The following is a 13,276-nucleotide window of genomic DNA, read 5'->3' on the forward strand; positions in this document are numbered from 1 at the left end:
TTAATTTAGGCGACATTCAAATGGATCAACGTGAGGTTCACTTACTAATATCACAGGTGGACCCTTCCCATCCTTCAGTGCATGTACATGTATAGTTGTTCAACCCGTCAACACAGACTCCGCCATTTTCACACGGTTCATCGGAACATTCATCGATTTCTAAAAAATAAGGAAACATTCCCAGTCAAATGTTTTTTTTAATTTCATATTTCTTGATAACAATTAATCATCCTTAATTTATAATGTGCATCCCTGATTATACTTGATTATAATGATAATGATATTAGTAGTGGTGGTGAAAACTATTATGATGAGGAGGAGGGAGAAGAGGAAGAGGAGGATTCGCGGCATTTCGATGGTGACGAAGTAATATTCAAGTTAAAACATTGAGGTTTTGCCAAAAGATCTTCCAATAAAATCTCCATTTAAACAGTCTATTTAGTCCAATTAGTCCAAATAGGTGAGTTTTTTTTCGGTGTGGTTTCAATGATCGAAGCTATCGAATTACATCGATTTGAATTGTCTTTTTTTTTAATGTTAGTTTCTACATTTCTAAAGGAACTTAAAATATAACTTACCAATTCCACAATTGGTGCCTGCCCATCCATCTTTACACTGACATGTGTAACTGTTTATTCCGTCCAAGCAAATCCCATCGTGTAGACAAAGTTGGCTCAAGCATTCATTCAAGTCTAAAGAAGAAAGATTAATTCAATTTATTTAGAGATAACCAAATGTATCTAATTAAGATTACATTTAATATACATGTTATACATTGCAAAGGCACAAATATATACATCAGTGTAACTCCAACCATATGTAACTATTTATCCTGCCGAACGCAGCCGAAGCAAATCCCATGATTTTGACGAGGCTGGCTGAAACATTCATTCGTGTCTAAAGAAAACCAACAACAAATAAATATTATTTACAGACAAATTTATTAAATTTAGATTTTAAAATACTGCATTCATTAGAATGGCTTTTCGTACAGTGTAATGTATAAGACAATGATTTATATTGTTACAATACGATTACAAATGGAAGACACCACTAAAGAAGAAGTTATGTTGAGATTAAAAGCAGGATGGATGAACTTTGGAAGGTACAAAGACATGTTGACCGATGAAAACATACCCATGTCACTAAGAGGAAGAATGTTCAACCAATGCATTCTAACAACTATGACATATGGATCACAAACATGGTAATTGACAAAGGATCTAGAACAGAAGCTTGTGACTACTCAACGAGCTATGGAGAGAAAGATGTCGCATTTATCTCTGCGAGACAAAATCAATCACAAAGTTATACGCCAGAAAACAAAGGTTAAAGCCATCATGGAGAAAGTCAGAGAATCAAAGTGGAGATGGACTGGGCATGTAGCAAGACTTCAGGACATTATATGGACAAATTGTTTAACAGAATGGCAACCAAGGATGGGAAAGAAAAGAAGAGGAAGGCAGAAGAGAAGATGGAGAGATGACCTAACATCATGCATGGGAACGGCCGCTAGGACTAGGATAGCTAGAGACAGAAGATAATGGAAATTTTATAAGGAGGGCTTTGTCCAACGCCTGATAGATAGATAGATAGAATACGATTAAAATAAAAACGATCCGTAGACGTTTGTGCTGTTTCTCAGAGAAATTTTTCTGAATATGCCATCGATTATCCAAATTCCGAGATCCCCTGCTCTTTCTATAATGAAACAGAACAAAATTCAGCATTTTACTCACTTATTTGACAGTTAACACCTGCCCATCCGGCCATGCACTGGCACAGATATCGGTTGACATCATCAGTACATGTTCCTCCATTACGACAAGGGTTGCTGGCGCACTCGTTGAAGTCTGAAAAGCAAAAGATCTTAAAATCATAACAAAATTCATAGCAATGTCACATAAAAACGATTTCACATGTATTGCCCCTATGTTCCAAGGTAATAAACACAACAATTTCTAGTGACGACATAAATTATGCCATGTAGAAAAACTTTTAGATATGTCCCTACAACCGGATGACCAGCACTTAAGATTATCTTGACGAACTACAAGTTACTAATTATTTATTTTAATATATAAAGCAGGATCACATAAAGATGAAAAAACACAAATCTGTCTTTTAAAATGCAAATATCGCAAGTTGACAAAAGCTGAATTTTTGTCATTTTGGTCTTTCCAAAGAAGTGGAGGTTTATTTTTCTTTACGAACTTTTTATAAGTCAGTGAAAAATTAAAAACATTTCTGCCATACAATACCTGGTGTAGTTTGCTGCGTTGTCGTTATGGTTAAAGTAGTACGCTGCGTTTCATTCTGAGAAATTATAGACTCCTTGTTCAGCTTCTCTGAATTGTGTAGACAAAAATAAAAATACACGCATTTATCATCGTAATCAATGTTTTTGACATACACAGGATTTTCAGACAGCAGTTGAGTTTACACAAAAAGGGAAATACATGTATAGCATGTGACGCTCTCTGCTGAATGACAGACCGGTAAGAGCATGGTGGCACTGTTAAGAACTCTCAAATAGCATAAACAGTTAACCACTAAATTATTCATACCCCTTGTAAATTTGATGTTTTTTTGTTTTCGGAACTCAAGATAAAAGCTGGAATGGTTGAATTAGGGCCTGTCATGAATAAATGTAGATGTAAGCTTTAAAGTGTAATATTATCAAGAAACGTAAATCAGGACAAATCAATTTTCAAGGTAATTAAACAAATCCAAATCTAGGTAAGGGTTTGAATATTGTAGTTGTTAACTATAATGTGCTTTTTCACCAGAGATCTAAATTGTCCTTTTTAATGGGAGAGTATCGGTAAATACTGAAGAGTATCAAAGCAGTGATGTTGTTTCGAATCCGGGGCACGATTACCTTTAGTCATTAAATGAACTATAACCCGCTCAAGATTTAGAAATCTACAAAAGATGAAGGCAATTATAGAAATTATATGTCCATAGACGAAGCTAGACTTTCAAAGAGACATGGGCAGCGAAAGGGAAGAGGAGATAGAGACATGAATAAAGGAAAAAAAGAAAGATTGACGGATGAGAGGAAAGAAACTGGGGGACAAAAACAGAGAGAGAGAGAGAGAAAGAGATTTTGATTCAAGATTCAAGATTCAAGATTCAAGATTCAAGATAATTTATTGTCATGTAAAAAATACATCAAATTTGCCTTCGGACATTTAAAGGTGCTATACATGTATATATATATAAATACAGACAAAATAATTTCATGTCAACATAACATTTAACAATCATCACAATCACAATTTAAAAAAGAGATAAGACAGGAGGAATGAGAGACGTAAAAATGTTGTTAAAAGGAAAATGAGAATAAATAGTGCCATGTCATGGACAAACACTTAAGTCCAATGTGTAGTTTTTCAATGTTGCCAATGGTACCTACCACAACTGTTCCCTGTATAGCCTTCGGAGCAGTGGCATTTAAATCCGACCATAGTCTCCTCACACCAGCCGTTTTTGCATGGATTATTGAGACAATCTGTTCATCGAAATTGCAATAAAAAGATGCATGTATTGAACCAGAGCAAGTCGACGATCATTAATAGTAATGATATTAATAATGATGAGCGAGCGAGCTTTGGGAGGAATTGCTCTTAGTCGCTTGAATTTTGGGGCGCATTTAATGATGAGAGGAAAAGGGGATACTTATCAGAAAAAAAGGAGCATGTGTCAAAGTACAAAGAGTAATTATCAGAGGTGAAAATGGGGCACTTCTTACATCCTTAAAAAGACGCACTCACCAGGGATGAAAAAAGTCAGTCATGAGAGTAGGAAATGGACATTTGTCGCCAGAAAAGGGGCCCCCATCAAATTTTGATAGGGGCATTTATGGGAGGTGTAAAGGGGATAGGTCGATTATAAGAAAGGAAAAGGGGCACGTACCATTGTTATAAGGGAAATTATCAGAGGTGAAAAGAGGCACTTATCGCATCTGAAAAGGGGCAATGACCAGATATGAAAAGGGGCACTTACTATGTGAATGAAAAAGGGGCACTTATAATAAAGTAAAATGTGCATTAGTTGAAAGAAAATGGGCATCGACCAGATTTTAAAGGGGCATTTATCAGATGTTAAGGGGGCACTTATCTGAAGTGAGTGAGTAAAATGAGTAACTTCTCGTACCTGAAAAGGGGGTCATTTACCAGAGAAGGGGTACTTATGAGAATGAGATGGGGCTCTTGTTTAATGGGGCACTTATTACAAAGGAAAAGGGGCACTTGTCAAAGTAAAAAAAGGCACCTCTTAGATTTGAATAGGGCAATTATCAGAGGCAAAGGGGCACTAATCAAAAGTGAACAGAGGCACCTCTGAGTGCAACAGTGGGACTCGAATCGAACAATCTCATGTATTTTTGTTTGTTTTCTATGAGATTATAGATATACACATCTGAATTTTTGCGGACAAATGGTCAAATCAGTAATATCTTTAAACATTTCTTTTGTTATTCTTGATATTTAGATCTGTAATAATTATGACAAATGTGAAGTTATCTCACCCGGGAATCTACACTGGCGGTACCCAGATAATCTTGCCCTCCCAGAGTTGGGACATGATCCGTCCCCGCGGCGTAGAATTATCTTGGGGATTGTAGCCACCATCTTCCCATTCTCATCGGGGCGTTCCCGGCAGACCTCGAACATAGGTAGGGTGTAGTTGAGCCCAAGGCCATCGCTGCATGTTGAATCCTTGCCCAAGGCTAATACAGAGGGGTGTACTGCAAAATGAAACACAACAGTTGTTAACCATAAACAAAACAGTTGCCTACTTGTTCGCTTCAAAAACTTCAAGTACCAGGGTTGCGTGCTGAAACACTTCCCCCTTCTCCTCCCATTTAAAAAGTTCTATTGGCGCTTCTGATTTGAATGAAACGCCAAATAAAATATGAAAAAAGATGTTTTGGAGGCACCATCAATTCAAAGTTACTTACCTACTATCAAAACTTGTATGAAGATGAAAATCAAACTCGCAAGAGGAATATAACCTTTCATATTCACAAAAAACACTATGCATCTATTCCATCTCGAACCAAGGATTTTTTGAATACTTTTAAACAAAGGTTGATCGAGAACGCTACTCGCAGGAATATATGAAAACAAAATATCAATATTGGATAAAGTCCTGTATTATCATGTGTTCCTTGATACATGCTCTGGTGATAATTGCTCACTTCCAATTTTTAGAAGTAAATGAGAGATGCTGCTGATGCGATGAATATGAGCGCTCCGTGAAAGGTCAAAAGCAAAATTAATTCTCAATGCAATAGAAAAACCTCAGTCACACCGCCGAGCCAAGTCTGCACCCACTGCACACGGACCGACATTTGGCTCTTCGGGGGTAAAGTAATCGTTCATTCGGTCTGTTGTCGCCTTCTCCATCAGTCTAGGTTGGTCGTTGGTGTGACTGTGGTCTTAGTGTCACGTCGCGGCACGTTGGAGATCGATTCGATCTACTAGGCCAAGCGTTTATTTTCTACGTGCTTTCATCGTGTCTGTATTCTTTTTAATTGACCTTGCCGTTCTCATCACGCCAATAAAAATTAATTTGATAACACCTATTCACTCCAATTCAAGTAATTGGTAAATTAAGATAATGATAGCACCAAATAGAATAAGTTGATAATTACCCTTCAATAAGCAATATCTAGGATATAAACAAGTATCTTTTCTTTAAACTAAATAGACCGCAGTATATATTCGTCAATATGATTAATATTATGGTTACCAAAGCAACCATTTTGCAGTGTGGGATTCGAGCCACGTTTGTTTTATCAACATTGAATGATGATGATAATGATGATGATGACGATGATTATTATGATGAAAAATGATAATGAGGAGGATACAGTGAAGAAGAAGAAAAGGAAAAAAAATGAAGATAATGATGATGAAAAGTGATATTGATTAGGAGGATACAGTGAAAAGAAAGAAAAAGAAAAAGAAAAAGAAAAATAAGACAATGATGATGAAAAGTGATATTGATGAAGAGGATACAGTGAAGAAGAGGAACAACAAGAAGAATGATGATCAAGACGATGATAATGATGATGATAATTAGTTAGATGATGATGATAATGAGGATAAAATTGCTGATGAGGAGAGGTAGCAGGAGCTGGAGGAGGATTGCAGTGAAGAAGAAGAAGAAGGTGATGATTTTTTTTAAAACTCTGTTTATTATAGTAATTTCCAGTTTTAATTCATCATCTGATCACGGTTGATTATATTTAATATAGGGTATGTATGTTTGGCTGATTGATTATTTATATGTTTTGTTTTTATTCCCGAATCTAATGTGTGTATATATACAGCGTACATTATTTTGTAATACTTTCATATTTCTCTACATTTGATTTTTTTATAGATATAACACATGAATATCCAAATAATATCCAGGTTAAAAATGGATGATGGTTGATGAAGGTAAAGTGAAATATCTATCTCTCCACGGCGGAACTAGGAAAGTCTCTCTCTCTCTCTCTCTCACCAATGTGTATAAGAGAAGCTTTATCTGCCACACGTAGTAATATAACTATTGAGCCTTTATTTTCGGACACTATTAGCAACCGAAAGTAATGGCTGTAGATTAATTGCCCCCATCACTTAGCAGCAGTATTAAGTAATTAGATTTCACTTCGTCCTGTAACTCCTTAGTCGATCTTTGTTTTTACAACTATGGAAACGATGGCGTAGTTTCAGTGGCCACTGGAGTTTCTCCCCCTTCCCTTCCCTCCCCATCGAATGACCAAAGAGGGGACTAAATAATGAAGGGGGAAAAGAGAGTAAGGAAAAGGAGAGGAGAAGGCAACGTAATGGATGACGATACGATGACTCCACCCACCCCCCCCCCCCCCCCGATACTCGATGACGGTGTTTTTCGCATTTTATTCACCGAGTAAAACCGATGCCCCCTATGACACCAGTACCCCCATGAGACCGCGCTCTCTCTCGTGGACCACCTCCAATAGGTGCTCCAGTGGCACGCCGTTTTGGCTCGCCGTGGCTCGCTGTTGGGCGGACCAAAACGACGTTGTACCTCCCACACCGCAGAGATAGCGCGGTCTAGCGCGCGCTATCTCTGCCGGTGTGAACAGCCTCTTGGGGGTGGTCCACGAGAGATAGCGCGGTCTAGCGCGCGCTAGAAAAAAGGGGGTGCTACGATAGACCGCGCTATCTCATTGCGGTGTGAACAGCCTCAATTATCCTTGGGCCTACTTTATTAGAGTAATGGCGCCGTACTCATTCATACCATGTCATCCTATACAGTATTTTTGATACTTATTTTTAAAAATCTCTTAGTATTTATTATTCATTGCCCCCCCCCCGCCCCCTCTTCTCTTTATCTCTCTCTCTCTCTCTCTCTCTCTCCCTGTCTCATCTACCTCTCTCACTCTCTCTCTCTCTCTCTCTCTCCCTCTCTCCCTATCCCCTATATCTCTCTATTTTTCTCTCATCCCTCTCTCTCTCTGTCTGTCTTTCTTTATTATATTCAATCATTAACAGCAACAATTGACAGAATGATAGAATTGTGGATGACTTATTGCTTTTAATTGAATTTAATTTATGTAACTTTTACGTCACATTGTGTTTGAGTGTCATAAAGGTAGCGAGCTGGATGTATGAGAGACAATACATGTCGATGTGTTAAATCCATGAAGCTATACTCAAATGTAAATCCCTTGATTGGTTCTTAGATTTTTTTACATCAATAAATTTGCAAAGGTTGTCGGATTTATCTTCTTCTAATTGAAGCAGATAAGGATTTCCTTACCATGTTACGTGGATTTTACGGGTATTCATGTGAAAATGAAAGAATGTCCAGTATCCATAAGCATTGATTGATTAAATTTGTCGATTATTAATGACAGCCATTTATGAAATAAACAGTTATCGTCATTAATATAATTATTGTCTCTATATACTCTTGAATTATTAATTAGTATGACGTGTTGTTACGTTCATTAAAGAAACTCCCAGTATAGGTCTTCGTGCCCTATGACAATTGAAGTGCGGACAACTTCCTCTCTAGGAAAAATACACCCGGACAACTACCCTTAGAAATTATCCCAGTTACCCTAAAACCTGTTTAAGGAGTTGATTATTTAAAGCTAGGCCTGTCCGGGGAGTAATTGACCTGAGGGGATAGTTCATGGCGTAGTTGTTATAGCATCGTGACCTTTGATATGCAGGTGATCTAGTGATTGAAATAATCAATATCTTCATTTTAAAATCAATGTTTTGGTTATAATGGTATTTATTGCAATAATCAAGAAAATAATCCAGTGTTATTACTGAGGAAGAATAATTTCTATTAGAATATTTCCCATGTGATATAGGATGAAATACATAGATTGTAACACAAATAACTCCGGTGATCATATAAATATTAATAAACAAAATAATGCTATGCATTAATGGAATGACAAACATATTAGAAAGGCTCAACTTGAAAGTGAAATCCAGAATGGTATTTATTTAGATTCAAGGCAACTGATAATGGACAGAAGCAATAAAGGAAAAAGCATGTAATAATTATATTAACTTGTCTTGTTTTGGATAAGTGTAAACGGTACTGATTGTTATTGTAATTCCAGAACTGAACATGAGCTGTGTCAACCGATGAGACTTAATTGGTGTAACAATTTGTTTAAATCATGTCATACCATTAACAGAAATGGAAATTGTTTAGCTTATACAGATAAAATATGATCTTACTTTTGTAACAAAGTACTTCAAATTTCAAAGACTACTCGTTAGATTTTCAATATCGTGTCATTATCATCACTCTTTAGATCCAGTCATTCAGAAATAAAGGAACGATATCATATTATTTATTCAGAATGAACTACTTATGAGAGTCAATTTCACACACTGTGCACACCGAAAACGATTCACTTCAAATTAGGCACTGATTACCGATTGGATACATTGCCCAAATAGCTTTCGTATATTCATGTGTAAAATATGTCAGGGTGTCATGCCCGCTACACACGATGAATCAGTTTAATTTATTTACTCATCAATTCATCACGTGCGCAAGTAAAGCTTGATAAGGCAATGAAAATAAGCAAGTAATATAAAGCAAAGTTTGCTCTCTTTACTTCGGATTTACTCTCTACGATATCACACTCTTACGGCCCGTCAAACTCCGAATACGTGAAATCACGTTTCTTTCGCAACGGGCATAAGGTTCTTCAGAATTTGTGTTAACGTTCCACATCTTTTTTGAATTAATAATGTCTAAATATTGACTAAACTACCACTTTTCTTGAAAGCGGGCTGAAAAATGTACATCTATACAGAATTCAGAGTCGACTATGAGAGTTAGTTTAGCTAAGTTTAACTAAGGTTAACTAATTTTATGTCATGATTGAGTTCATTATTTCATGACAAAATATAATTCAATTTATTCATTTCAGACTTAGACAGACTAATTTCGGTAAACGGGTTTATTATTAGGCACAAATCTAAAATATTCACACCAGTATAACATAGAAAACATCTATAACATGAATGAACAAAAGGTTTCAAAAATACCAGTCCTATTCGTAAAAAATCATTGCATAGATTAAATGAGCAATAATTTACTCGTAAATCTATCTTTACTCGTTAAAGTAAAGAGAACTACATAGTCTAAGTGATTTGCGTTTAAGGTACATGATTGTACAGTAAAATATACAGTGAAAGATATATTACACAAATATTACAACAATCAAATATTGATGAAATATATACATATATTTATGTTTTTAAAAATTTGATGGGGTGAATGAGGTTGAGTAGGAAGAGAGATACACCCTTGTTCAGTGACGTAAGAGACGTGGGGGAAAGTTCCTCTCCGATAAATAACCCCCTTAAAAGAGAAAATGGGGAGTGTGAAAGAAAGGAGCTAGGAAAGAGAGTGGAAAGAAGAAGACAACCCCCGATCCCAACCATGTAGTCACCCTAGGCGGAGCGTATTTATAAGTAATTTTCAGAGCCCCTCTACCACCCATCCCCCCGCCCCCAATCACACTAGTGCTCCCACGGTGGCTGGACACATAGTAGGTCAAATGCATCGGGTCAGGGGCGGATCCAGCCGGCGGCGAGCACTTCGTGAGAAAATGTATAGCGGCGCATGCATGCACGGACATGGGTGAGTCCGAAGGGGGAATATGCCCCCTTTTTAAGCTGAAGAAAAATCGAATTTTCAAAATCAATTCGTGCAATATGGAGTATAATTTTTGCCAGGATATCATTTAAAATCTGTAACTTTTTTCGGGCACAAATTTATGATAAGCCTTGGACTTCTACGAAGTTCTCTTGAGGAAAAAGACTGTAAACACAAGAAGCAGGACTATGTGTAACAAACAGTCTTTAGGACAATGGTATTCATGACACCGGTACCTCTAGGTGTAAGTGTTTAATATAGATACTTGCATAACTGAACACGGTAATGATTCCCTCAACAAGATCAAGAGTCTAAAGTATAACTTTATACACTGTTGGTCATAATGGTGGAATAATTATTTTTGCGCCAGTTTAGGGAAGAATTTAATTTTTTTTATATTTCTTATAGATCTAGATAATGGCATACATTCTCAGATTTTATTGAATATTAATTTGCGAGTGTTTGTTTTGCGTGACTGCTAAATCTTATGTGTGCAACTATGCTAATCAGCTAGGGAACCTACGTCCTTAAATCATAATTGACAGTAATGAGGATTAATGCCTCACAAAAGGGCACTAATATAGCTGATCGACACGATTTTTATCATGGGAGCTCACAGTAACGAGGCCATTGCTAAGCCCCTGAATCATGACTGTACGCAGTGTTTGCTAGGGTACGCGGCCCCTTCCACAAATCCCCCAAAACGAAGAAAATGCAATAAATTGTCAAAAATTCATTGCATTTTCCCCCGGCCCCCAACAGGAAAAATTCCTCTGTATGGCCATGCCTTGAACCATAAAGCATGGTTTTTTTTTTGGTTTTTTTTTTTTTTGCCGGGGCCTTGGTCGATTTTTACAAAAAAGTGGGGGGAGGGACGAAGCTCGAGCCTAGGCGTAGGGCTGGCTCTGTACATTGTGTAACATCCGGCAGGATGATTTGACAGATGACCTGAAGTTATCCCAGTCCTGACATATTTTTGAATGTTGTTACTTGTGCGCCCTAGTGTAGAGCGATCATCGGCCTTTGCTTAAATAATATATTCCTCATTAAAACACGAATAAGAACTAGTTCTCACCTGAAAACGACCCCAATCTCCGAGCATGGCTAGCTGGACCGGGGCCTAGCGGGGCCTATATACGGATAAGTGAGGGTCCTGGGTCCACTTCTAACTCGTGTTTTTAGGCCTTCTTTCTTTCCCTTTTCTTTCCTTACCTTTCATTCCGTCGGGACCCCCCCCCCCCCCCCCCGTGTATCCGTGACTGCATGGGGTTGTTCACAAATATACTTGGCATGATGAAAGGAATGAATTAAAATTATTGCTCAAAAAAAGGTGTAGAACAACAATAAACAAAACAGGTGAGCAACATACAGCTGGAGCCACGCTACGCTACATTCAATGGGTTGTTCAAAGATATACTTGCCATAATCTCCTAGTGTAGAAATTATTAGATATAGTAATAATAATTTGATCTTATTTACCCAGTGTAGCCACATCAGTATTGGTATATACTGCTCTTGCGGGCCCTGTATTAATTATTACCTCCAGCAGCTCCCAGCACCCATTAACAACTGGATGGAGAGTGCCAAATGTGGATAAATGTCTTGCCAAAAGACGTTAATGCTGGGCTTGGATTCGAACCATCAATCCGTGGATTGAGAGTCAAGTGAATAAGCACATCTCCACATAATTACATCTATTAAGCCCAAATGTCATATATGTAAAAAGAACACGAGTACTATCCCCCCCCCCCCCCCCCACTCATCCCCAAGTCGCTCGATCACGCCACTCCAATTGCTTGGGGTTGTTATTAATGTACCTATTGTCCTGTTGTAGACATTGCATTCATTATGCCATATGCCATCTCCCTCCCCCCCCCCCCCCGAAAAATAAAAAGATATAATGAAAAGAAAATGACACCAGTGCCAAAGCCCCCCACCCACACACACACACCCACACATACACATACACTGATGGACCCACGCATTCTTACATGAATACACCCCCCCCCCCCCTTTCCCTAAAAATAACATATGTTGAAAAAAAATTAGGAAAAGAAAATGACACCAGTGCCTCCGCCTCCCCCCCCCCCCCCCACACACTGCCGGACCCACCCATTCTTACATGAACCAACAACATTTTAATCGATTTTCATGTTGGAAAGCAAAAAGGGTACAGAACTTTCATCCCTCTTGCCCAAATGTCCTCCCCCCCCCCCCCCCCCCACTCATGGTTGTATACATGCTACGCCACTAGCACGGGGTACAAATACACTTGACACACTGTCCCTATATTACAGTTTCCAGAGCAGTCTCCTCTGTCAAACCATTTTCCGGGATCGTTCACCAAGAGTCTCCTCATTATAGCAAAATTACCGTCACTATTAGGCTCGCCTGGGTACCAATCTATTTCAAATGAAAGGAATGATAATTATTAGAATAATGATGAGAGTGATAGTTACGATAATAATGTTAACAATGAGAATAATGATAATAATATAATATTGATAATAATAATAATAGTAAACATAGTCATAATGATCTAATAATAATGGTAACAATAATACATAACAGAATCGATAATAAAAAAAGAACAACACTAGAAAATGATAATGATATTACAAAAACAATGGCGATGATATTCGTCATAATGGTAAGAATGAAAACAATAACAACAGTAAAAATAATAGTAACAATAATGATAATAATGATGATAATAATACTGTATATACAGAACATAGATTTTGATTAAAAAAATCAATAAAATAATACTAAACGGTCAAAATCAAAATTATAATAATAATAATGATAATAATTACAATACTGTTCTTGACTTACTCCTGTACGAAGAAACAGTTCCTGAAGCATCCTTTTCACAGATCCACGTCCCCTCATTAAGCAAGTCGTTGCAATTCAGCCAAACTAGTTTGATGGATTCCACCAGGAACTTTTCCGCAATAACTTCAGTTTCCTCTTGGCTTTCTAACAATAGCAACGATGCTCGTCTTGACCCCGCCCCACCTTGCAGCGTGACGTACAAGCTACCACAATAACTTTTTGCATCACTCCAGTGCATGTAAGACGTCATGTAGTAGCACTT

General features: G+C 37.6%; 1 protein-coding gene across 1 annotated transcript in view; it reads right to left on the reverse strand.

Moving 5' to 3' along the window:
* Nucleotides 1–1,731: 1,731 nt before the first annotated feature.
* Nucleotides 1,732–13,276, reverse strand: part of LOC105436978 (fibropellin-1-like) — a 38,132-nt gene continuing 26,587 nt past the window's right edge. Inside the window, exons 18-19 of the mRNA XM_030981474.1 lie at nucleotides 4,532–4,750; nucleotides 1,732–1,853 (exon numbers count right to left, since the gene is read on the reverse strand). Coding sequence (XP_030837334.1) covers nucleotides 1,732–1,853; nucleotides 4,532–4,750 — 341 coding nt within the window. The remainder of the gene's footprint in view (nucleotides 1,854–4,531; nucleotides 4,751–13,276) is intronic.

The sequence above is a fragment of the Strongylocentrotus purpuratus genome, unplaced genomic scaffold (genome assembly GCF_000002235.5).
Source record: "Strongylocentrotus purpuratus isolate Spur 01 unplaced genomic scaffold, Spur_5.0 spur5_scaffold_12, whole genome shotgun sequence".
Classification (NCBI taxonomy): Eukaryota; Metazoa; Echinodermata; class Echinoidea; order Camarodonta; family Strongylocentrotidae; genus Strongylocentrotus; species Strongylocentrotus purpuratus.